A 24,382-nucleotide genomic window follows, 5' to 3' on the forward strand; every position below is an offset into this window, starting at 1 on the left:
ATAAAGACGTTCTCCACGGCATCTTTGCACATGTACCCACTGCACTGTGAAATGGAAATAATATGATGACATTGATTTTTTTCCTAGTGAGGATAATACCAGTAATAACTCATATACTGTATGCAACCTCAGAATGTTCTTATAACCAGGTCTCTAGTCATCCGTGGCGCATTTGTGGGCTTCTTCTGTTCATTGTTTTGCTCTGTAGACCCTCACATGAACAAGTTGTGTTTTAGATATTAAAATAGCAGGTTGATGTCATGTCAGATCCTGCTGTTATCAGTATAATAAGAAACTTACAAACAGAAATTTAATTGACTACAGTGTGGCTTGCATCCCCCATCCAATTCTTTACAGATGGCTCAAGCTTAGTCATATTGAACGGAGAGCAAACGAGAGAGAACTCTTGCCATGGATTTCGTAATTGGATTTAGATCCAGACTTTGACTGGGCCATTCTAACATATGAATGTGCTTTGATCTAAGCACATTGTAGCTCTGGCTGTATGTTTCAGGGTTGTTGTCGTCCGGTCTCAAGTCTTCTACAGCTTATAACAGGTTTTTTTTTCTTGGATTGTCCTGTATTTAGCTCCATCCATCTTCCCATCAGCTCTCACTAGTTTCTCTGTCCTTGCTGATGAAAAGTTCCCCTTAGCACCATGCTGCCACCACTATGTTTCACAGTGTGGGTGCAGTGTTCAGGGTCATGTGCAATGTTCATTTTCAGTCACACATAACATTTCACATGTGGTCCAGAAAGTTCAGTTTGGATCTTATCTGCCCAGAGAACCTTCTTCCAGATGTTTGCTGTCTCCCCTACATGGCTTGTGGCTTTCTTCAACAATGGCTTAGCTGTTAGCACTCCTCAATGATGGCCAGATATATGGAGTGCATGACTAACATTTGTCCTGTCGAGAAACTCTCCCACTGAGCTGTGGATCTCTGCAGTTCTTCCAGAGTTACCATTCAATTCAAATTCAATTCAAATTCAATTCAAATTCAAAGATACTTTATTGATCCCCGAGGGAAAATTAGAATTCCAGTACAACCCATCCAAACATAGATCATGACACAAGACAAGGGGGGACGGGTCACCGAGGCTTTGCTGCCCACTCACAGGCGCTGCCCTTGCTAGATGAGAAAAGAGGCCACATTAGGAAAGTAGAGGGAAAAAAATCATATTTCACACTTTATCCTTAGCAGGATACAGTTTGAGATTGCAAAAAACCTCAGAACAAAGAAGCAACAAGTTGACAAAACAACATCATGCCGGGAACGGTGAAGGTGGTGTGAGGGGTGCATATGTTTATTTTGAGCATGTGTGTGTGTGCAAGTAAGTCCATGAAGCACTGTCACAGAGGCCATTGTCCTTGATGGTTCGTTGGAATGTTCATCAACCGGCCACAAAGTTCTGAGCAGGTCCACAGATGTTCTCAGGGAAGGGAGGGTGCAGAGGGAGCAGAGCGTCATGTTTACATAACTTCCAGGAGAAGTTGATGATAGCCAGCCATCAAGGCCGTGCAGGGGAGCCAGATTCAGAAAAACAATAATTATTTGGGTTTGGCTGACTCTTTAATTTTCCGTCATCCTTGAGAGTCTCGCTGGTGCTTCTCAAAGGCAAATCCAAACAGCCAAATTCCTGGTCTTTCGCCAGATCCGAGCGAACAACTTTCTCCAAGATTTATCCCATTTCACCCCTGAGTCCAGGAACCGCAACCTGCCTGCGATCCTGTATAAGGATCACATCCAGTCTGTGATTCAGCTCACGTAACATCTCAGTCTGAGTGTTGATCGCTCTGAAGATCCCATCACACATGCCAGGCAGCCTCACAATGGCCAGAACAACTGCTGACATTCTCTGAATTTCTCGATATGCCAGGTAACCGCTGACTCCAAAAAGCAGAAATCCTGATATCAAACATCCAATTAAATACACATCTTCCACATCCTCGACTGACTTTATCGACAAACACACAATCCTCCACTTCTGCCAGGAGTCCATCGTGTATCCGGAGAAAAACATCCCGTCCGGACAAGTTGGGCTCTCCTTCACCCTGGGAGAGATAGCCCCACTTGTTTTAATGCAACGTTTAGGGATAAAGACAAACCAACAAGAAACCTTTCCGATTTTCATATGTAAAAAAAAATACAAAAGCCAGTGGAAAAAAATAATAGCATCCAAGCACTGCTATGGTAAAAATCAGTCGATGAGGTTTATTAAAGTAATCGTGCAAGAATAGTTTCCACCGGAGTGTCAGTGTGTTTGCTCTGGCTTACACAGTTAGTACAATGCCTTAAACCAAATACAGGAGAAATCCAAAATATATTCCTGAAACCAACAGTTAGAACCTGCTTCTCGGCAAGTCAAGTTATTACGAGAACTGACTTTATTTGTCTGTTCTGTTACAGATTCAGTACCCACTGTAGTTGACAATCTTCTGAACAGGAGCAGATTCTACACAATGTTCACGAGAATAATAAAGACATAATATAACCACAAGTTCAAGACAGTCATAAGACTTTGGCAAGAAACTAATTTTTCCTGCGGACCATGTATTGCTCTTCTTTTGCTTCATTCCTTTGTGTTGGTTGAACTTTGTGTCGATCACATTAAATCTATGTTGTAACGCGTCAAAAGTTAAAAACGTCCAGGGGGTTTGAATACTTATGCAAGGCAATTCATTAACTTTATATCAGAGCAGCTCCGAAGTGTTTTCATTCAAATGTCAACTATATTGTCCACTTGCTGATTTGGCTACATTCACCACATCATCATTCTACATTCTGTCAGTGTTTGAATTTCTTCTCCAACTATAAGCTGTGAGGTGCAGAAACCTCGGACTCATCAGCAGACTGAGAGCAAAACCTGGGAGTTCACCAGGGTCGATACCTGCCCCAAACAGAAAATACAAGAAGAATCACAGTGGGGTGTTGTCATTTGTAGACAAACCTGTTTGTTGTTGGTGTTCAGTGGTACATATTTGTGTGACGACAATTTATTTCACGACTCCACTTTCTGACCTTATGCTCCATGTTTTTACATTTTACAGCTAATCTATGAGAGCTTTGCTAGGTATCTGGTGGAGCACAAGGGATACGACAAAGACCTCCTGAATCTGACTCCTGCTGTCTGGGATTTCTGGTAAGTCTCCAGCAGTAGGAGGGTTTACAAGCTGGCAGAGGACATTTCAAGCATTTCCTCTGGTTTGATTAGTTTAGATGATTATGGCTTACAGGCGATGAAAATCAAGAATCCTGTTTCTCAGAAAATGTCTCTCTTTATTGAAGCATTTCACAACAACTGCAAGCCTGAGACACTTTACAAGACAAACAGGTACTTTTTAAACACATACATACTGAATCAAATCTGTCCAATCATATTGGTCGATTCAAATTTAGCTATATACTTTACATTCTAATATGATGATAGTTTTAAAATACTAATGACCCATAAAAAAAGCACAAAAAAAATCTGATAACTGCTGTTTACTGCAAACCAGCAATGCTACCAGCATTCAGACGTGTGTGCTTTCACAAGCAGAAAAAAGATACTGCAAGCAATGTTATTGTGTTCAATAGGGCTGCAACCCTAATTGATTATTAATCAGATAGCAAAAGGTACTTAATAGGAAATTTGTTTTACAGAATTTGAACCAGGTGAAGTTAAAGTTATGCCACTTGAGGTCTTGATAAAGCATGTTTACAGACAAAGAAGGTTTTTCATCTTAAATGCAAAATGTATATATTTTTTGTACAATTGTGGCCTGATTACTAATCTGAGTAGGTTGTCCTTTGAGCAAATTATTTTGGCAGTCCTACCAAATAGATGTAGACACCCGAGTTCAATGCTGGGAGTCCAAGATTTCTGAAAAGTTAGAAACAACATAAAAAGACAAAGCTCACAAACATCCACCTTGGAGTCACCTTACGTAGCACGAGCTGAGGAGCAGCTGATGGCAGAGGACTGCTCATGTTATTTCCTATTGCATTAAAAAAGCCTTTATTTCACAATTATATAGTTAAAACAGCAGCTACATCATTGGCGATTGAAATGCCTCTGCTTTGTGGAGCATCTAAAACATTGCTTTAAAAACATGGAATTGTGATTGTTGAAGTTTTCTTCGAGTAGATTTAAAGGTAGTTTCATTTTAAAACGATATTATTAACTGTAAAACGTTCTATCATGGTAATCATTAAAACAAATAATCAGTATTTGTACTTGCAATAGTTACCGTGCTGAAATAATGAATAACTGAATTTTTACTTCAAGCTTTCCTTCCAGTTATTATTTCACCACATTACAAATTTCAATGAAGAGGAGCTAATTAAATGACCATATAAAAATCATTTTAATGACATTTCTAATCACATTTTGAGCTAGATGTTGAAAACATAAGGTCAGATATACACTGAAAGATGTGAAGAGTCATGAGCTAAGGCCTTTAATTTTAGGCTTGTTTTTAAATTTCCATTTTTTTCCAGTTTTAAGGGGTTAGTTGTGGACCTGGAGGACGGAAACCTTGTGAAGTTGGCTGAAGATGGCACTGTCTTACGGTATGTTCATTTGTCACAAAATTTACACTCAGGTCCCATTGGTTTTTGAACTGTAATTCTAAAACATTTTATTTAATGATTTGGTTTTTTTTGTTTGAATAGGGCAACACATGGAACCAATGACCTCAGCACAGAAGAAATCATCAAACATTACGGACCACAACGGGAGTGGAAGCACTTCAACAGCCTAAATACCTCCTTCACAAGATCAGGTGGGAAGGTTACTACCTACGGTAATTTCTCTTTGAAATGTTATCTTTAATATTTGCTGCTCCTATTGCAGGAGTTTCATCACTACACCATTAACTGTTATTTGTGTATTTTTGCAGCAAAATACTACTTCTATGACAATTACTTTGATCTGCCAGGTGCTCTGCTCTGTGGAAAAGTGGTGGACATGTTACACAAGGTACTACAGTATATGTTGTAATTCTGCGGGGCATCATATTTGAATACTTTTATATTAATCCCCTTTTTGTTTTCCTTTTTTAACAGCGAGGGAACGAGGTGAACTCTGACTTTTGGAAAGACATGGTGGCTGCCATTGATCATAATTATAATACATCTGCATTCAAAGGTATCCAGTTCATTTTAAACATACACTGATGATTGAGTTCGAAAGACAAAACAAAGTCACAGATACTTTTCAAAGTCGTACTTTTATTCCATGTTTTTCTCAGTAAGTGGTACATAACTTAACACATCCAATGGGACATAGTTACAAAAAAAGCAGTTTGAAATTCTCCTCCAATGTTCTGTTTGTAGTCACAGTGCTGGTGTAAATGTGCTGATCTCTGATAACATATATTACATCAGTTTTACATATTTGTGTTTGTAAATTTAAAGGAAACCCTTAAACAGACATGAATTTAAAAAAAACAAAAGAAAGCAAACACAAATAAAAATCCACTGTAAATGTTCCAGGCAATTGTAGAGCACCACTTAAGAAATCTTCCAATATCATTCCATGTTTAGTTGTATTTCTAAGACACAAGGTGAACAGGGGACGGGATATATTTGAGCCCTAAATTTCTGAGAAAATATGCGTTTGGGTTGTATTTTTAAACCTTATAACTTGAGTCAGGTTGGTAAATTGTAAAACTGATTCACAATCCTTATTTTAAATTGTGTAAACTGAGTTATTCCTCCGAGCAGTTTAGTGTTTGGAAGGTTTTGAGGTTTATAGGGATTCATTAAATCACGTTGAGGCAATTAGGAACCCAGAGAACCCACAATGAACATTGTCTGCAGCAAATATACCGTTGCTCTCCTCATCGGGAACTTGGATGTAGACTCTGTCACCTTGATGCAGCATAAGAACAGCACTGCCTGCCATCTGATCCAGGAAGCCCTTATTGTATTCATCATAGATGAAAACCATAGGCTCCTCGTTTTTGTAGAGGGCCACCAATGCGTTGGCACCGTTGACATGCATGTGGAAGCTAAAATAGTAAAGGCCTGGGATCTGACAGCTGAACACACCACTGTGGGGGTCATAGTGGTTCTCTCCATTGTAAAGAACCTGGCTGAACTGAATAGGGGTACCAGCAGGGGGGTAGGCCATGGTCAGCACAGCACTAAAAGCAGACATGGGAGCCTTCATCACTTCATGAGGCATCACAACCTCATGGGACTTAATTGGCATGCTCTTTTCATGGTGGTACATCATCTCTCCTGGGGGACCAGGTGGACCAGGAGGACCAGCAGGGCCAGGGTTACCATCATGGCCTCTCTGACCTGGAGGTCCTGGGGGACCCATTGGACCAGATATTCCCTTTGCTGTCAGGCCTGCTGGACCAGGTGCTCCCGGGAGACCTGGGTGGCCCTTAAGTCCAGGGGGACCTGATGGGCCAGGGGGGCCAACTGGTCCTGATTGTCCTGGTAGTCCAGGTTCACCGCTTTTACCTGGTGCTCCTGGGGCCCCTGTGTGTCCTTTAAGTCCAGGTGCACCATTTGCACCAGGACCTCCTGGAGAGCCAGCATGTCCTTGTGAACCCTTTGGACCCTGAGCTCCATGATGACCTGAAACTCCTGGGGGACCTACTGCACCAGGAACACCTGGTTTCCCAGTAAAGCCTTGTGCTCCCTGCTCACCTTTGGATCCTCTTGGGCCTGGTGCACCTACCATGCCAACATCACCTTTGGGTCCTACTGGCCCTGAGTCACCCTGAAATCCTCTTGCACCTTGTGGACCAGCTGGGCCTATTGGGCCGGAAGCACCTGGCTGACCAGTAAATCCAGTTGGACCTGGCTCTCCTTTCTGACCAGTGGTTCCTGGACTTCCTGGAGCTCCTCTGGATCCTGGTATTCCGGGTTCACCTGTCTTGCCAACACCTGGCATGCCAGGGGAGCCTGGCTGACCAGCAGGACCCTGTGGACCCTTAAGCCCCATAGGCCCAGGTGTACCTGGGGTACCATTCTGGCCTGATTTTCCTGGTGCTCCTATACCTGGAGCCCCAGTGTGACCCTTAAGACCTGGTAGACCTGTTGGCCCAGGGGCACCATCTCTTCCTGGCATTCCAGTCTTACCAGATTCTCCAGGATAGCCAGGGGCACCAGGCTTGCCAACTCCAGGTTTGCCAGGCATGCCAGATGGGCCCATTGGGCCAGTTGGACCCGGTGAACCCTGCACCCCAGGAACACCAATCCCTCTCTCTCCTTTTGTGCCAGGAAGACCAGGGATACCAGGATGTCCCTTCAAACCGGGCTCTCCTCTGTGCCCCATTGGACCTGGAAGCCCTCCTGGTCCAGGTTTTCCAACGGCTGAAAGTCCAGCAGGTCCAGGGGTTCCAGGTGTGCCAGGTGAACCTCTTGGTCCCATTTGTCCAGTTGGACCGGTTGCACCTCTGTCACCAGGTGCACCAGGGATTCCTGGTTTTCCAGGAGCACCTGGGGTACCAGGTTTGCCTGCCTGAGAGTGGCCAGGGGCTCCAGGTGTTCCTGGTGGGCCCCGAGGTCCTGTGTGTCCAATACCCCTTTCTCCAGGAGGTCCAGGTGGTCCCATTGGTCCTTGTTCACCTGGGGGTCCTTGAGGACCTTCTCGTCCTACAACAGCTGAAGAATAAAAAGAACCCAGCAGATAAAGCATTAGGCTGCTATACAGTGCAGCTGTAGTGATGTCACAAATCATTGCTCTTTTATTTTTATCATCTGGAAAATACAGATAAAAAAAATGTATGAAATAAAAATAATAATACTAAAAGTGTCAGCAACCACTTTGTCCAAGGAATTAAGCAGCTGAAATGGAGATATATTTTAGAAGTTTCTTTTAATCTGAAGCAACCTTGGCCTTTCATTCCTCCTCGTATAACTGCAGCTATGCTATTGTGCTGCACCACAACCTGAGGAAAACACTGCTCCCTATGATTGTGGAGTGGGTTGTGGAGATAGCAGTGTTTTTTTTTCCCATCCCACAACCTTCACAGGAATGCTGATTTGCAGACACCAACCAGTTCCTGCCCATTGCACTTCCGTGTGGCTGCACTCTAACACACCCTTCCATTTTCTACCCTGCACTGAGGATATAGTCAGCATTCCTCATCATCAGCATCACCCGCTTATGTTTCGTACCAGAAGGTGCAGGTGCATGCATTGAACTGACGCATCGAATATTGCCCTCTAAACTGTTTACCTTAAAACTGATAAGGTGACAGATTTTATTCTCATTCTGTTATATGTTTGATTGAATGATCTCAGTTTCTGAACAAGCGAGCTAATAAAAACGTTTCCCATTAATCTGTTGCAACATAGGTTAATTTCAAGGAAAATAAAATATCTTGGCCTATCCATATGTAAATGGTTACTAAATAAAAGGTTTATGTATCAGTTGTGTGTTGAAATAAAAGGTAAATGACCCACCTGGACTTTAAAGCTACTGTGATAAAAAGCATTAAGTTTGCATTCGTGACAGCTGCTAAAATATTGTGTTGTCATTAAATCGTGATTGGCAGAAGGAAAGGCTCCGGTAAACAGCTCTGGTCTGACTTGAAATGATGTTTACTGAAGAAAATACTCTGACAGGTCTGTCATTTCCAGCCACATGGCAGCTGCTGCCTGAATCCTCACCGGAGATGATTACGCCTGAAGTGGACCTCTTGGCAGTCAGTAATAAGACAAACTGAAAGTGATGATGCTAGCCCCAGTGGCTGACCTTGGATCGGAACTTCACTGGCTTAGAAATAAAGTGTAAGGTCCATTTGTCCAAGCTCAGGTGTTTGGCCGTAGTTACGGTGAATTCTGATTTGTAAATTTTATCCACAGGAGGAAGTATTTGCTGTATTTCTACTGCATTTGCTGTGGAGTGAAGCTCCAGTAGATATCCTCAGAAATCTTTGCTAGACTGGACCTGTGAGATCATTTTTCTGCAAGCTTCTATTATTTGCTTCTCTCTGGGTTTGTGGTGTGATTTGGATACTCTGAGGCCTCTGGGTGGGGCAGGCCTGCATCTGTTTTGGAGTTTGGTTGAATCCGAGCACTCAACCTTTATTTGCAGTTTTATGTTCTTGTAGAGGCCTACAGTCAAACCACATCAACAACTCTGTAAAGACTGAATGCAACGTCTGAATCATTAACTTGGGTGATAAAATACACTAGGCATCTAGCAGGCAGCTGCCTTATGGCAACCTCTTTTGTTCTTTATTTTATTACTTTATCAAAAACGACAGCCTTTTGTTCTGCCATTCTTTTTATCTAGAGCTTACCCCACCTTGCAGGTGATCTGCTAGATGGGCCTTAATGAACTAGGGTGGCACTGACATTTAAAAGCCAACAGTCTGACTGGGTGTGGATAAAAGGTGTTTTACTGCTAATAGTGCTAGGGGTGATGGTATTATTGATTTGATTTTACAGCCTACTGAGAACCTATTTGTACGTTTAGAAGAAGTTCTTTTTCAGGGTTTGATCCGGTTATGTAGGATATTTAGAAAAGTGGGAGACGTTATAGTATGAATTAGACTTTACAGTTCAACTTAGATGAATGTAGCGGCACTGATTAGTACAGCCGATGGGTACTTTGTTTCCTGGGCTGATCATAGCAACCTAGTGGACCACTAATGTCTTTGGGTTAGGTCTTCTACGCTGTTAGTGGAGAAAGGCAGCATCAGTACAGACCTATTTGAGAGTATTTGCTCTGATTTTTATTATTATAGTTTGGTAAAAACTTTTTGACTACAAAAACTCTACCAAGCTCTAACATTTTTTTCTTAATGGTTCTGCTTGCTTGGTTTTGTCGGTGATTGAACAAGAACAGATCCAGCATGGAGCAGATGGAGCATGAAACAGGCTTGGGATCATTTGTAATGTCCAATAGGCCGAGATAACTTATTTATGAAAGATTGGAGATGACTTTCTATTCCAGCTGCAGTACCTTTACCCCCCAAACCTGTTGCAAGCACTACAGTGTGATAAAATAAAAAGAATGAATAAAAAGTGCAAGACTTAAAGAGACTCACAGTGACTTTTGACGGGGTAGGGGACCTTTGCCACTTTTGGTGTATAGTACCTCTCAGGGGTTCCCTCGGCCAAGGCCAGGAGAACGAGAAGGAGGCTCGTTACCCTCAGGTCCATCTTGTGAAGCTAAACCTGCAAATACAAACAGGAAAGGAATTAGAAAAAAAAAAAAATGTGTTTGTTCCTGCGGCATCTTTTGTGTATAATGCCAGTCAACATAGAAAGACATGCAATGTCATTGCAGTGTGAAACCTGTTCCCCACACCATGACAACAAGAGCAAAGCAAGTGTTTTTTAAACCACTTAAACCATGTGTGCTAAAGTGAGAAACTGACAGAAAAATGCAGAAACAATCCTTCTGAGCTCTAACAATGCTGTTAACTTTGCTGTGCCTGACCCATAGAAGTTGCTTTATAGGATGCTGAGCCTGTCTGTCAGCACACTTTGCACAGCATTGCTTCTCCCACTGTAAACTCAGTTAAACACATGGTTGATCCAATTTAATCTACCTGCAACCATCAGCACTTTACCACCAGCCTTCCCCTGATTCAGAGCCAGCCTGCAGCTGGGAATCTCCCCCTCCATCATGCAGTGACCCAAAATCAAGCCCAACTTACCGTGAAGGTTTACGCTCCAAAGTAACAAGTGTGGGGCGAGGTGGGGGGGTCAGGAGGCTGCTGTCCCAGCGCGGTTCTTGTATATCCTTAGACGTAGAGTCGGTCTGCCAGTGTAAGTGGCAGCTGCTGCTTCCCAACACGCTGGGCTCTAGGTATTTATACCGAGCTGCTCTCTGGCATCGTGGAATCATCTACCTCGCATGGAAGACCCTCCCTGCTCTGATGTCATCTTTAATGATGGGTGCCGTGTCCTGAGGAGGCCTGTCACTTTGGAGTGACGTTCCTCTCTCCCTCCTCCTCCTCCTGTCTGTGCGGAGCAGTGGAGAGGGTTAGGGGTTAGGGATTCTCCCTGTGCTCCCACTCCCACTGAATGACTTGTTCACTGCTGCTGTTCATCATTCCTTCAGTCTCATTTGACTAGTTGTTCACATCAGATCCAGTCTTTATGAAATTGCTCTGCCCTTTTCTGTTTTTGACTGATAACTGTTGAAATTCCAGGTTTAGTGCTTTTTTTTTCCTAAACACACAAACTGTTTTATTTGTAAAGTCTAAAAGTAGGCCTTTATTGACCAAGTAGTCTGACACAGGATGTTTTCTGGAAAATTAAAGGCTGTATGAGTCTGACACTGTTTTCCTGTCTTGTCTGAAGACACTGTGCAGGATAAAACCCACAGTAAACATATTTTCCCACATACTATTTTTTTGTAGCTTTCCTTAAATCACATATTTTGACCTGTAATTAAAAAAAAGGTCTGTTTCTAGCTTAGGTTGCAGAAAAAATCCAATCATCTGTATAAAAGTTTGGATTTTGCATCAAAAACCCTGCTATGCTGAGTCCTTGTTTTCGGTGAGTGAGGTGTGATGCAGAGAGCAACAAAACGTTCAGACACTAGGAGGCAGACGTGAGGTGTTGTTAGATGCTAATCTGCTTCATTCTCAGAACAAGTAAACCAGTGTGGCTCACAGAGGCTTTTGAATATCTCTTCACATTCATTCAGATCTCTAACACAGAAATAAAAGAAGAAGACACAGTTTTGAGAAACATAGCATGTTTTGCTCAGTGATCCAGGCTGTATGTATACCTGTGGTGTTGATGCAATAAAGTGCTTCAAACTAATGTGTGTATATGGCCTTAAGAATGAAATTAGATGATAAAACTACAAGGGGCCCACCTTGGTTTCTCTGGCTTTACATAATATCTATATAAAAACGACATATTTCTTTATACAGAAATGTTATGGCCACAATATGGACTATTCAGTTATAGAGAAGATTGCTGACTTGACCACCAAACCATAAAAGGTGATTGTGAAAGATGCTTGATGTTCAGTATACTGCACTTAAGCATATGCATGGAAAGTTTAGTGAAAGGTAAAAAAAAGTTTGGAATAGCAACTTTCCTAAGCTACAGGGCTGAGAAGCTAAGGCCAAGCTTGGTCCTCAAGGAACACTGCCCTACATGCTTTAGATGTTTACTTGCTGTAACACACCTGACTCAGATGACTGCAGTTCAGCAAACGCCTGTTAATCAGCCATCAATTGAAATCAGGTGTGCTGAAGCAGGGAAATATGGAAAATATGCAGGGCAGTGTGCCTTCTGTGTATTCCTTTATCCATAATCTTATCAGGGACACCTGGCTGTAGCTTTTTTACAGTGAAATTATGTTTTTCCACTTCTGGATTTTTAGTTCCAACAGCGCTTACTGGAACATTCAGAAGTTTAGCAAAGAAGCTATAGCCTACCTATTCACAGTAGTATTTTCTGCAACAGTACGACTTTTTGTGAAGGTCTCTTCACCCATCAGACCACTCTGTCAATACTTTGGCAGTTAGAAACCTTTTGTATTGCCCATCGGTTAATATTAAACCATCTGATATCTTTTCAACATACCAGAAGCAATGTTTTCTTAATACTGACAGATAACAGTTGGTTTCTTGGTTCTCTGTCTTTTTGTACATCCACAGAGGTTCCTATTTGTACTAAAATTAAGGGTTGCTTTACACTTTTTAATAAATCTGGACTACTTTAATTATTTCTGCTTCTCCAAAATCTAAAATACCTGGACTGATCCAACCTGAACTGAATAATCCTACACTGAACACAATTCAAGATGAATAGTATCTTTTATTCTATTTGTGAAAACATTTTCTTTGCTTTTTTTAGGCATTAGGGCCACCTTAGAATCAGACAAGAATAAAAGCTTATATGTGGACTATTCAAACTTGGACAGAATCATTCCTTACTAATAGCAGATTCTTTAAAACACAGTTTGGGATTTGTTCTTAGTTTTCTCCAAAAAATGCTGCTAAGATCTTGTCTTTTTCTTGTGAACCCAGTATTATACGGTCATATCTAAGATATTAGAATATGCGTTATGATAAGGCTCATTTGTCACAGCAAAAGTACATTTTGAAAATAACAACCTTTAAGCAGGTATTAAACATACTTTTCACTAAGCCCATATTCCTGCATTAAACGTGTCTTTTTATTGGTCTGATATAATGTTCTAATCATAAATGTGTTCTCATCAGCTGTAAGCAGAATATCATCACAAATAACAATAAAAGCTTAAAAACAACAATCTGTATGTAATTAATCTACATAATGTGTTTCACTTTGTGAATTTAGTTACTGAAATAAATAAACTCTTAATTTAATATTGAAGACGTCATACAGTACAGATAATACAGTCATATATTGAATATTACTTTATGACATCTCACTTCATGACCTGGATGTGTTGTCATACTTTTTTGGCATTAGGTCCTTTAGATTGAGACAAGCATGACTTTGCCATATATTAGTGTTGTCAAACCAGGATTAACACTGATTATGATTTGTGATATTTTAATTTATAAAAAAAAAAAAAAATGGAGATTCTTAGTTATCCAATAAATCTGGTTGAAACCTCCTCTCATAGCGTTCATATTGTATCATCTTATCTCACACGTAGTGACAGTACTGGTGACTTTATTTGCGTCATTATTTGCACATGTATCTGTGAACAAACAAACACGATTTGTGGTGTGCGCGTTTAAATCTCATACATGCTCTCAAGACATGTTCTGGCTCAAGTCACGCTCTGTCTGCTCTGTCTCTGCGTTCACAACTTGACAAATGAAATATGTTAAAATGAACCACACCACTGGCAGACCACTTACCGATATTTGCATCCATTTAGAGCATTTTCTCGCAAATGCTGCCTTCGGTTAAAGGAAAAACAACTAATCACAACCAGCAAATAAAAATTCTGCCCCAAGCGACAGAAATTACACAACAAAACAATAAGATACAGAAAAACACAAGCGAAAATGATAACATTAATACTTGAATTTTGTAGCCTAAGAATATTTAAGTGAACATACAAGTATGATTACTTGCATTATGAATTTTGGGTCATATTTCTGCATATCTTCAGCTACTAAGTGATGTTTTAAAAAGGCTTTTGTTCCATTTTCAGGATTTATGTCTTCCAGCTCCGGAGAGGTGATCCAAAACACTCTTACTATACGATATACAGAATATGGAATATGTTGATAATTACTTTGCTATAGATTTTTGGATATAGACCCAGATGAAAACACACATAGACATTTTTCATCTGAACAGATACAAATAGAGGCCAACGGAATTGTAACCAAACTAATAGATGGGCCATCCATCCATCTACACGTAGAAAAGCCCAGATTTGCCCACAACTATAGAGCTACAATGTAATATGCCTTATATCTACTTTTGGAAAAGCCTCTTAAACTGTATCATTTAATCTGCTACCAGCTCAGCAGCCGCAGATGAGCACTCCCTGAGCCGTAGGCATCCTCGGTAAACTCTCTGAATGAAATGACAGAGTAGTCTGGGGGTGGAGTCAACCTTTAACAAGTTTCTCAGCTGCAGATACGCCACTGCATCTCACCATGAAAGTGGCTGCAACCACTGTGTGGCATTGCCACACTTTCCCCAGGCTTTTTTTTTCATCCTTTCTTGGTGTGTCAGAATTATTATCTCTGCATCTAAATCTGGCTATCGTGAGGTTCAATGGAAACAGCTACTTAGATTCGCATACTGTTTTGGGATAAGCTCCCGGTTTGCATGGCAAAATGCAGTCGGAGCGCATAAACATGTAATTAGGACTGGAGATGGACTGTGCAAAATGCTTTTTTGACACAGAGCAGCATGGAATCTCAGAGCCTTCAGGCACCTACTAGTTTCGGGCTGGGTGGTATTCCTTGGAAGGGTCCGCTCTAACCATTGTTTTGCCCCTCCAAACATCTGAACATGCCACAGCTTCACTCCAGACGTGACATAATGCTCATTCAGACACTTTAATGAACTCTAATGATGATAGAACTTGTGTTGCAGGATGCCCAGCCTCTGTTTTCTGCATTAATTTGAAAATGATTGTCAAATGTATCTTGCATGTGTTACCTAGCAAATCACTAAACAAAGCAATTCAGCTACTTTTTATTACCATAGTTTAATGTTTTCATTTAAATATGTGGCCATTTTTCTAGTGTTTCTACACTGTTGCTAAAAAAAGTGGTGGGGTTACTACTCCTTTCAAAGAATGTCTTTAAAACAACCATTCATGGTGTTCTCTCGTGGTCATACTTGTGATTTTGTTCGCCAGTTGTGTGTTTCACACCCCTTTCTGAATGTGATTTAAATCATGATTTATCACCAAATTGTGGCCTTCACACGGTCGGCTGCAGACAGACTTGGAGGTCTTATGTGGACTTCTGTATTGGACAAAATTTATGTTGTGTCAGACTGGGAAATCCAGGGGTGGCCTTATAGTAATTGTACCTTTTCCTAAGCAGGAGCCCTTTTCTGAACTCTTTTAAACTTTTACCCATAGCGCACTCCACAATTATTGGTAAGGCTGGTTAAAATGTGTAAAAAACATTGAAATAAATTTATTTTTTCTTGCGTTGGAAAAATAAAGCAAAATGAAGCAAAAATCCAGCCTACATTTATTTTGTGATATATTTTTTAACTTTTATATACTTCTATATAAGAGAAGGATATATGTAAAAGGACAGATGACTTTGGATTACCTAGAGAGATTGTGCAATAAGGAATGGCTGAATATTCCTCTCTCTGTATGCTTCAGCCATGTGAAATGTTATAGGAGACGTCTAAGTGCTGTCCTTCCTTATTAAAAGGGGGTTCCCATTCCGGCAGCCTTCGAAATATTTAAAGATGTGCATTAGCTTATTTATTTTTTTCTCCTTATCATGGTGAGGAGCTTGTCAGTTTGACTACACACTACCTCTATGCACTTCGTAGTATCTGGTGCCGAGATGTCAGCAATGGATATTCCATTATGGATCACTTGGGATTTAACCACCATGTTGTGCCTTGTTCATGGTTTATTTCGCCTATTAAAGCCTCTTGTGGTCCTTGCAAACACCTCCCAAGCTTTATAGTTTAGCTGGCACTCTAGCTATAACTAAGAGTTATTTATCCAGCATGATCTGATCTTCATCATACAATCGCTGCATTGATATGGCCACAATAAGAGGAAACGCTGCAGAGCATTTTGTGATCTAAGCATCATGTAAATCTTATGAGTTATTGCTTGGTCTTGGCAGGGACGTTTCAGCTGTGATTAGATTTCTTTAGCACTGTTTTTCAGTTTGCCGGGTTGCTTGGACTTTATTTGGTCCGAGAGATTTGAGCATGCCCTGGAGCCGGAGTGAAAGTGGAAATAATTGCAGGTTGATGAGCTGTAGCCTGTAAGGGAGAGCAGAAGGCAGCAGTTAATGATAGAGTGTTTGAGTTGGGAAGTGACAGAGGCTGAGATTTAACGTTTTAATAAACCCAATGTGCCACTAAAAGGCACGTAGAGCTTTATGAATGGAAGGACTAAAGCTGGACCTCCTGGCTGCGTTGGCTGCAATTATGGGGACTCGGAGTCAAAAATCATGGTTGGACGCTTGACCAACCTGAGGCTAAGTGCAATTCAAAATAGGAACCAAATTACTTTTCTTAAGCCCTTTTTCCTATCTGAGTTATTATAACATGATGTAAAGGCAGGATCCATGTGAAAGCAGAATCAAAGCTCCAGACGCTGAACTCTCAAGTTACCAAATAAGATTTTGCTGTAATTTCAGGATTTATTTTAGGAGCAGGTAATGAGTGACTTTAAAGCTAATGATCTTTATCAAAGCTGAAGGAGTGCCATAAAGACCTTTTCATTTTTACAGTTCCTCCCACTCCAGTTTAAATTGCACCAGCTAAGAGTATATGTTACAATCTGTCTCTCTCAGCAACTCCTGAAATGTTTTGATACGCTCACACCATTACACACCTTAGCCAATGATATGAAGAAAAAACAGCACAAGGCAGTAGATTGCGGAACTAAATGTACAGAAACACACAGAACAAATTGGCACACATTGTAAAGTGCAAACTTACTGTTTGTGCAGCACTCCACACTGTGGGCTCTGTGAATGAGTAGGTAGATGGAAGCCATAAGAAATCCTGTTGCCAGTGTGCCAGAAGCCCACTATAGGAGACAGCAAACATGTGGAAGAGGATGCTCTGGTCAGAGGGGGCCAAAACCTTTTGGCCCACATAGAAAACACTATGTGGGGAGGAAACTATGCCCCTAAACACACTGCCTCCACTGTGAGGCATGGTGGAGGCAGCACTATGCTTAGGGGATTCTTCTTTTTCAGTAGGCACAGGGAATTTATAAGAAGATATGGTTAGGTTACCAACAGAAAAATAACCCTGACCATACAGCCAGAGCTAGAGTGAAATGGTTTCGAACAAAGCATAGTGATGTGTGACTTCAAAATTGACATTCAAAGAACATAGTGCTGCAATCATTCACATGGCCCGTTTGAGTCATTGACCTTGGGAAAACCCAAGAAGACTTTTAAAGCAGCTTGTATGGCGGAACTGTACGATGAGAAGGCTTTCAAAGATAGCGTGAGTAAATACAAAATGCAGGTTTGAAATAATGATTTTGTTTATTAAAGGGAGAAAAGCTATCCAAACCAACCTGACCTTACGTGAACAGTGATTTATGCCTCCTTATTAAGGTAAGGTAAGGTAAGTTTATTTATATAGCGCCTTTCAGCAACAAGACACTCAAACCGCTGTACATACAATTACAAAGCAAATAAACACAGATACAGACACAGAAAAACAAATCAAATGATAAAATCAAACAACAGAGGTAATTTAAAAAAGTAAAATAAAATAAAAAGAATAGAATGATGGACAAGAAAATGAAAGGAAAATTGGACTGAAAACGCAACTAATCATGCCTAAATGATACAGTCAAAGGCCACTCTAAACAAATAAGTTTTTAATCTTGATTTAAAGCAACTTAGGGTTTCGGCACTTTTACAGTTTTCTGGCAGTTTATTCCAGATTAGTGGAGCATAAGAACTAAAAGCTGCTTCTCCATGTTTGGTTCTGGTTCTGGTTCTGCAGAGTAGATTTGAGCCAGAAGACCTGAGAGGTCTGGGTGGTTGATACACTGACAACAAGTCTGTAATGTGTTTTGGTGCTAAGCCATTCAGTGATTTATAGACTAACAGAAGTATTTTAAACTCTATTTAAAATAGAGTTTGTGCTCCGGTGATTCTTTCTTAGTTCTAGTTAGGACGCTGGCAGCAGCATTCTGGATCAACTGCAGCTGTCTGATCGACTTTTTAGGCAGACCTGTGAAGACACCGTTGCAGTAATCAATTCTACTAAAGATGAACGCATGAATTAGTTTTTCAAGGTCCTGCTGAGACATTAGTCTTTTAGTCCTGGAGTTGTTCTTTAGGTGATAGAAGGCCAACCTAGTTACTACCTTTATGTGTCTCTGAAGGTTCAGGTCTAAGTCCATCACTACACCCAGGTTTCGAGCCTGATTGGTGGTTTCTAGCTGTATTAAATGAAGCTGTTTGCTAACTTTTAAACGCTCCTCCTTTGGTCCAAAAATCATTACTTCAGTTTTGTTTTGATTCAGCTGAAGAAAATTTAGGCCCATCCATGCATTGATTTCTTCTAAGCATTTACCCAGCACTTGAATGGGTTCATAGTCACCTGGTGACATCGTAACGTATAGCTGTGTGTCGTCTGCATAGTTATAATAACTTACGTTGTTGTTTATTAAAATCTGAGTTAGGGGGAGCATGTAGATATTGAATAGGAGGGGCCCTAAGATGAACCCTTGGGGAACGCCACATGTGATTTTTGTGCTCTCTGATGTAAAGTCACCTACTGACACAAAAAAGTCCCTGTCCTTCAAGTAGGATTTAAACCAGTTGAGTGCTGTACCAGAAAGGCCGACCCAGTTTTCCAGGCGCTCTAATAAAATGGAGTGACCAACAGTGTTGAATGCTGCACTAAGGTCCAATAATACCAGCACTGTGGTTCTTCCACAGTCTGCATTTATACGGATGTCATTGAACACCTTGACAAGAGCAGTCTCTGTACTGTGGTGAGCAGGAAGCCTGACTGGAAGACATTGAAGCGGTTGGTCATTGTTAGGAAGTTGTTTAACTGCTGAAACACAGCTTTGTCAATAATCTTACTGATGAAGGGGAGGTTTGAAATAGGCCTGTAGTTCTGTAGTAGCATCTTTTTAAATAGAGGTTTGATAATTGCTGTTTTTAGGGCCTGGGGGAAAACACCTGACAAAAGGGAGGTGTTTATTATTTGAGTTAAATCAGATGTTATTACATGCAAAGCTTTCTTAAGGAAAGCTGTAGGTAAAAGATCGAGACAGCAGGAAGAAGAGCTTAGTTGGTGTACGACTTCTTCTAAGATTTTGCAGTTTATTTGGTGAAATTGGGAAATTTTGTCAAAATCAGTTCTTGTTGGAGACAACATTGGTACTGGAGTTGATGTGGATGTGCTGACTGCCCCTATGATCTTTTGGGTTTTTTCAGTAAAGAATTTAGCAAATTCATTGCAGGCCCTGGTAGAGTGGAGTTCAGATGCTACAGTTACAGGAGGGTTTGTTAACCTGTCGACCGTGGCAAATAATGCACGAGCATTGTTAATATTTTTGCCGATGATCTCAGAAAAGAAGGATTCCCTTGCATTTTTCAGTTGTAGGTTATATCTGTATAGTCTCTCTTTATAGATAATACGGTGAACCTGGAGTCCAGTCTTTTGCCACCTGCGTTCAGCTTTTCGACACTTCTTTTTTTTTCACTTCTGACTGGTGGAGCACTTCTCCACAGAGACATTTTCTTCCCAGAAATGACTTTCACTTTAATTGGAGCAATTGAATCAATGATTTCTGATATTTTAGAATGAAAGTTTTCTACCAGCTCATCTACAGTGTTACAGGGCAAAGTGGAGGTAGAAGAGTAAATCTGGTTAAAGGTTTCAGCAGCACCGTCCTTAAAGATGCGTTTTCTTATGTCTATTTAGCAAACTGAGTCATTGGAGATGATGCTTTCAAAAATAACAGAAAAGTGGTCAGATAGAGCAACATCAGTTACAGACACCTTGGAAATGTTTAGACCCTTAGTGATGATCAAGTCCAAAATATGTCCCTGTTTGTGCGTTTGCTGTTTAACATGTTGAGTCAAACCAACATTTCTAAGAGTGTCACATAGATCTATTGTACTTCTGTCTTCAGGATTGTCCATGTGAATGTTGAAGTCTCCCACAATAATTAAACAGTCATAATAAACACATATCACAAATAAAAGCTCATTAAAATCACTGATATAGTTTGTTTTGGACTTAGGAGGCCTGTAAATATTCAAGAACATGGTTCGGACCGGACTCTTTACCTGGAGAGCCAAATATTCAAAAGAGTCAAATTTGCCCAGAAATACTTTTTTACATTTTAGTAAATCTTTAAACAAAGTGGCCACCCCTCCACCTTTTCTTTATTGTCTTCTCTCACAAAGAGAGTTGGGAGGCGTCGCCTCTATCAGAATGGGAGCTTCATTAAATTAATGTAACCATGTTTCTGTTAAAAACATAACATCAAGATTGTGGTCAGTAATGAAGTCATTAATTAAAAATTATTTTCCTGACAGAGATCTAATGTTCAATAACGCCAGTTTATATGACTTAGTTGCTGATATTAACTCTGTGTCTGGTTGTACCTGACAGTTTATGGCTTTTGTTGATTGTTTATTACTGTCTCTTATCCTTTTGGCTTTGCTCTTTCTGTCACGTATAATCACAGAGATTTTACAACTATCTCCTATTAGGGGCCCATGTTTTTCCTGGACATGCTCATTTCTGATAGAGTTACCACTGGGGCCCAGACTGTATCACAGAGAAGTGATTTGAAGGTCCTGATTAGGAGGAGATAGATTAGGAGGTGGTGGGGCTCTGCGGCATTTGGAAGATGTTGGTTCGGTAGCAGGGCCTCGGCCACGGGGGGTGTTGAATGGAGAAGATGTCAGAGCCATTTGGGTCCTGCTTTTAAGAGCTCCTTTCATGTTATCAGAATCCAGTAAAGCAAAAAGCGGGCTCAGTGGGGAGATGGGAGAGTTCTGTGCGGTCTGGTTCAGGGTCTGGGGTGAGGGGGGTTTACCGGGGGTGTCGGTCTGGGTCTGGGTTTGGGGGGATGGGGGCTTAATGGGGTGTCCACTTCTCCTGTGGATTTCGACGGGGAGACCTTTTGTGATGACCTCTCTTTCTCAGCCAACAGGCCGGTTGTCTCTGCTGGAGCTGTTGGAGGCAGCGTTATCATTGTTGTTGATACTCCATGTTCTCTGCTGAAGGTCAAAGCTGCTGGTGGATTATTTACTGAATAGAAGAGATTAGATGTGAGACGTCTGGCTCCTGGCTTGTTCAAGTAGAAACCATCTTGCTTGAAGAGTTGTCTTTTTTCCCAAAAAATATTAAAGTTGTTGATGAAGTTCACAGGTGTGGTGGCACATGTTTTTTCCAACCACTTATTAATCATCAGAAGTCTGGAAAAAATCTCATCTCCACAGAAAATCAGTGCAAAGGGTCCGCTGAGAAACACCTTGATGTTGAGACCTCCAACAATATTCAGAAGACGAGTGAAATCCTCCTTCAGTCTTTCTGATTTTTTCTTAGCTACGTCATCCATGGTTCCACAGTGTATAATAAGGTTTTCTAGAGACGGGCGCTTTTCTGTGATTGCAAGAATATTCTCTGAGATATCAGACATCAGGTTACTGGTACCAATCATAACTTCTGTGTTTTTCTTGTTGCAGACGTTTTTAACCCCATCCACAGCTGTGTTGCCCACTATTAGGGTTCTTGGTCTGGTGGGGCGCTTTTTCTCTGGCAGCTTAGGAGAAGACTGTTTAGAATGAAGGTTGTTCTCAAACCTTTTATTGATCTCAGAAGATGGATCATTTTCCTGGTTTTCATTCTGTAGTGGAGCAAATCTGTTTTGGAGGAGAACACCATTATTTCCAGCTGTCTCACTCCTATCAGTTGTTGTGACAGCAGCTCGCTGTCAAAGTCTCCTTTTCCCAGGGGAAACGGGGACATTTCTCTGTAATTCTGGCCATTCTAATTTATTTAATTGCTGAGATCTTCCAGTGAGTCGTCCACCTTGATTTTTTGGGCATGCCCCTAAAACATGCCCTAAAACATGCCAGGGGGGTCTGCCGGTAGGTTTATTCTCAGTGTTCTGATTGCCGGCTGAGTTGTTGAGCTGGCTGTCACTGTTTGGGATCACAGGCACAGTTGAATCATCGTTGTACCCCATATTCACCTCCACATTCACTTCTAGTCGGTGGATTTTCATCTCCAAAACAGCCAATTTCTGTAAAAGTTTGTCGAAGTCCTCTGTGGTGAAGGGAGGCATTTTGTGCTGATTAGCTGGCGTCAACTTGTCCTGCTTTCGAGTTCGATTATAAAAACATCAAAGTCCTTTGAAAAAAAATAATAATAATAATAATCCTTTGGAGTCCCTGGTAAGAAGTTGTAATAGTCCAATATTTCCATAATTTTGGCTAAGAGATAAAAAGTTAGGAGTAAAAGAATGCAAGCAAGCAGGGAGCTTAGGAGAAAAGCATCTGAGCAGGCAGAGAGGTGGAAGCAAAAAAAAAAAACATGAATTAGCTGTCATTAACCCCATTTTGGAAAGCTAATTTCAGTGTCACAAACCATATCCAGATCTGATTATTGTCAGACTTGTCGATTTAAAAAGTCACTTAAATAGAACCTGCAAGATAACATGAAGTAGAAAAAAGAAATCTCAAAGAGCTTCCTCGATGCAGGGGTCCCCCTGGTTCAAATCCTAGCCACAGTGACCAGTATTGCATGTCTTCCCCCTCTATTTACCCCATTTCCTGTTTGCCTACTTTCAAGAAATGACAAAGATAAAGGCCACTAGTGCCGCAAAAAAAATCTTTAAAAAAAGCATTGCATCAAATAATAAGAAACAATGTCACTGACATCTTCTAGTCAGGAATGGGTAACAAAGACAGTGTAGAGAACCAGTGAGAACCCATATTCACGAATAGAGAAAACATGAACATGGAACATTGGAGAACCTTCCTAGGAGTGACCTGTCTACCAAAATAACCACAATAGCACATTGACCACTTCTTTATTTTTGAATATTCATGTTTTATATGACTGAGCTTTGTTTCCTTTTGTCAAAGGATTGCTTGTAAAATGCAAGCACTTTACTAAGTCTCTGTAACAGAAAATACTCTGATTTAACCACTTAAATCCGTAATGTGGTAGCAGAAATAATAGGATGTTTAGTTGTAGGTAAAATAAAGATGAAGTGAGTCCTGTAACAGTGTATGACCACCCTGTGAATGTCGACCTGCTATAAAATAAAATAAAGGTGGAATCTGTAATCCAATCCAATAACATCTTTTACGTTTTTTTTAAATAAACAATATATACAATAAAAACAACAAAACAACTAAATGTTAGCTTCCAAAATAGTAAACATGAAGTTCCCATGTTAACTGATGTTGGTTACATTCATGTTTTAAATGATTGGAAAATCTTTCCTGGCCCTTCTAACTGGATTTGGCAACATTGTGACCCCACAACATGCTACAGCTTTACAATCAGAGATTTGTTCACAACTCAGCAGCTGGTAACTACTGCATCCTGTTGGTCTAACCCAGGACTGGAAACTGGTTTGTTGTATTGTGCAGTGTTTCATGTTTCCACAGGTCTATACTGGGAACTAAAAACAGAGTTTGACCAAAACGTGAACAGGTCTGGCAGGCTACCTGGCCAAGAGTCCCCATGGGACCAAATAAATCATTGTTTTCAATGCCAAAAATACCAGTAAACTGAAATCCACATGCTTCTCAGAGTCAGAACCACTAGTTTAAAGGAAAGAAACAGAACGTGGTCAAGTAAAGGTCAATGAAACAATGATAGGTGTTGTGCAGCAGGGCTTCAGCCATCACTATGAGACTCCTGTTTTGTCTGTTGCACCAAATGTTCATAGTTACCATAGAATCCCCAGCCCCCTTGCATTCATTCTCTCTGTCCACAGTGTCTCTGGGATGCACAGTTGAACCAGCTGCCAACTCACTATGGAGGCGGTGTTAGTGGTGAGAAAAGGTGTCAGAGGCCAAACCCAGTCTTAAACAGCTCCAGCACTATTATGTGTGTGTTTTTGTGGAGTAAGCGCCAAGTGTTTACAAAATTACGCAGGGCTCAGAATAATTATGGTGCACACAGACAAAAACGGAAAGCAGCTGGCAAAGAAATTTGCGTTTCATTTCATTTTTAAAATTAATTTAGAGACGCTGCAAAGCGATAAAATTTAATTTCTGGTTAAATGGTGGAGTCTCTGCAGGCCATCAATAAACAGGCAGCGTTTC

The 24,382-nt window shown here is 40.8% G+C and overlaps 2 protein-coding genes across 4 annotated transcripts in view; one reads left to right on the plus strand and one right to left on the minus strand.

The window, feature by feature from the left end:
- Positions 1-24,382, plus strand: part of nt5dc1 (5'-nucleotidase domain containing 1) — an 86,087-nt gene that overhangs the window by 1,197 nt on the left and 60,508 nt on the right. For 2 of the 3 annotated variants that reach the window (XR_007041769.1, XM_047387719.1), the window contains exons 2-6: positions 3,050-3,141; positions 4,482-4,553; positions 4,656-4,786; positions 4,883-4,962; positions 5,049-5,130. Coding sequence is in view for 2 of the 3 variants with exons in the window: in XM_047387719.1 (XP_047243675.1) it covers positions 3,050-3,141; positions 4,482-4,553; positions 4,656-4,786; positions 4,883-4,962; positions 5,049-5,130 (457 nt within the window). In the remaining variant the exon portion in view is untranslated. The remainder of the gene's footprint in view (positions 1-3,049; positions 3,142-4,481; positions 4,554-4,655; positions 4,787-4,882; positions 4,963-5,048; positions 5,131-24,382) is intronic. The other variant, XM_047387720.1, reaches the window with a different exon arrangement.
- On the minus strand, positions 5,194-10,958 carry col10a1b (collagen, type X, alpha 1b). The gene is made up of 3 exons (XM_047387718.1): positions 10,619-10,958; positions 10,004-10,133; positions 5,194-7,607 (listed from the first exon to the last, which is right to left on the minus strand). Exons 2-3 carry the CDS (start codon positions 10,116-10,118, stop codon positions 5,752-5,754), a joined length of 1,971 nt encoding a protein of 656 aa, XP_047243674.1. The 5' UTR covers positions 10,119-10,133; positions 10,619-10,958; the 3' UTR covers positions 5,194-5,751.

The sequence above is a fragment of the Girardinichthys multiradiatus genome, chromosome 15, assembly GCF_021462225.1.
Source record: "Girardinichthys multiradiatus isolate DD_20200921_A chromosome 15, DD_fGirMul_XY1, whole genome shotgun sequence".
Lineage (NCBI taxonomy): Eukaryota > Metazoa > Chordata > Actinopteri > Cyprinodontiformes > Goodeidae > Girardinichthys > Girardinichthys multiradiatus.

What these genes read in the sequence shown, in the direction of transcription:
- col10a1b (XM_047387718.1), bottom strand. Translation starts at nt 10,118, where the DNA reads ATGGACCTGAGGGTAACGAGCCTCCTTCTCGTTCTCCTGGCCTTGGCC. An exon ending in CTACCCCGTCAAAAGTCACT is followed by an intron (nt 7,608 to 10,003) that starts GTGAGTCTCTTT and finishes TTTATTCTTCAG; the next exon opens with CTGTTGTAGGACGAGAAGGT.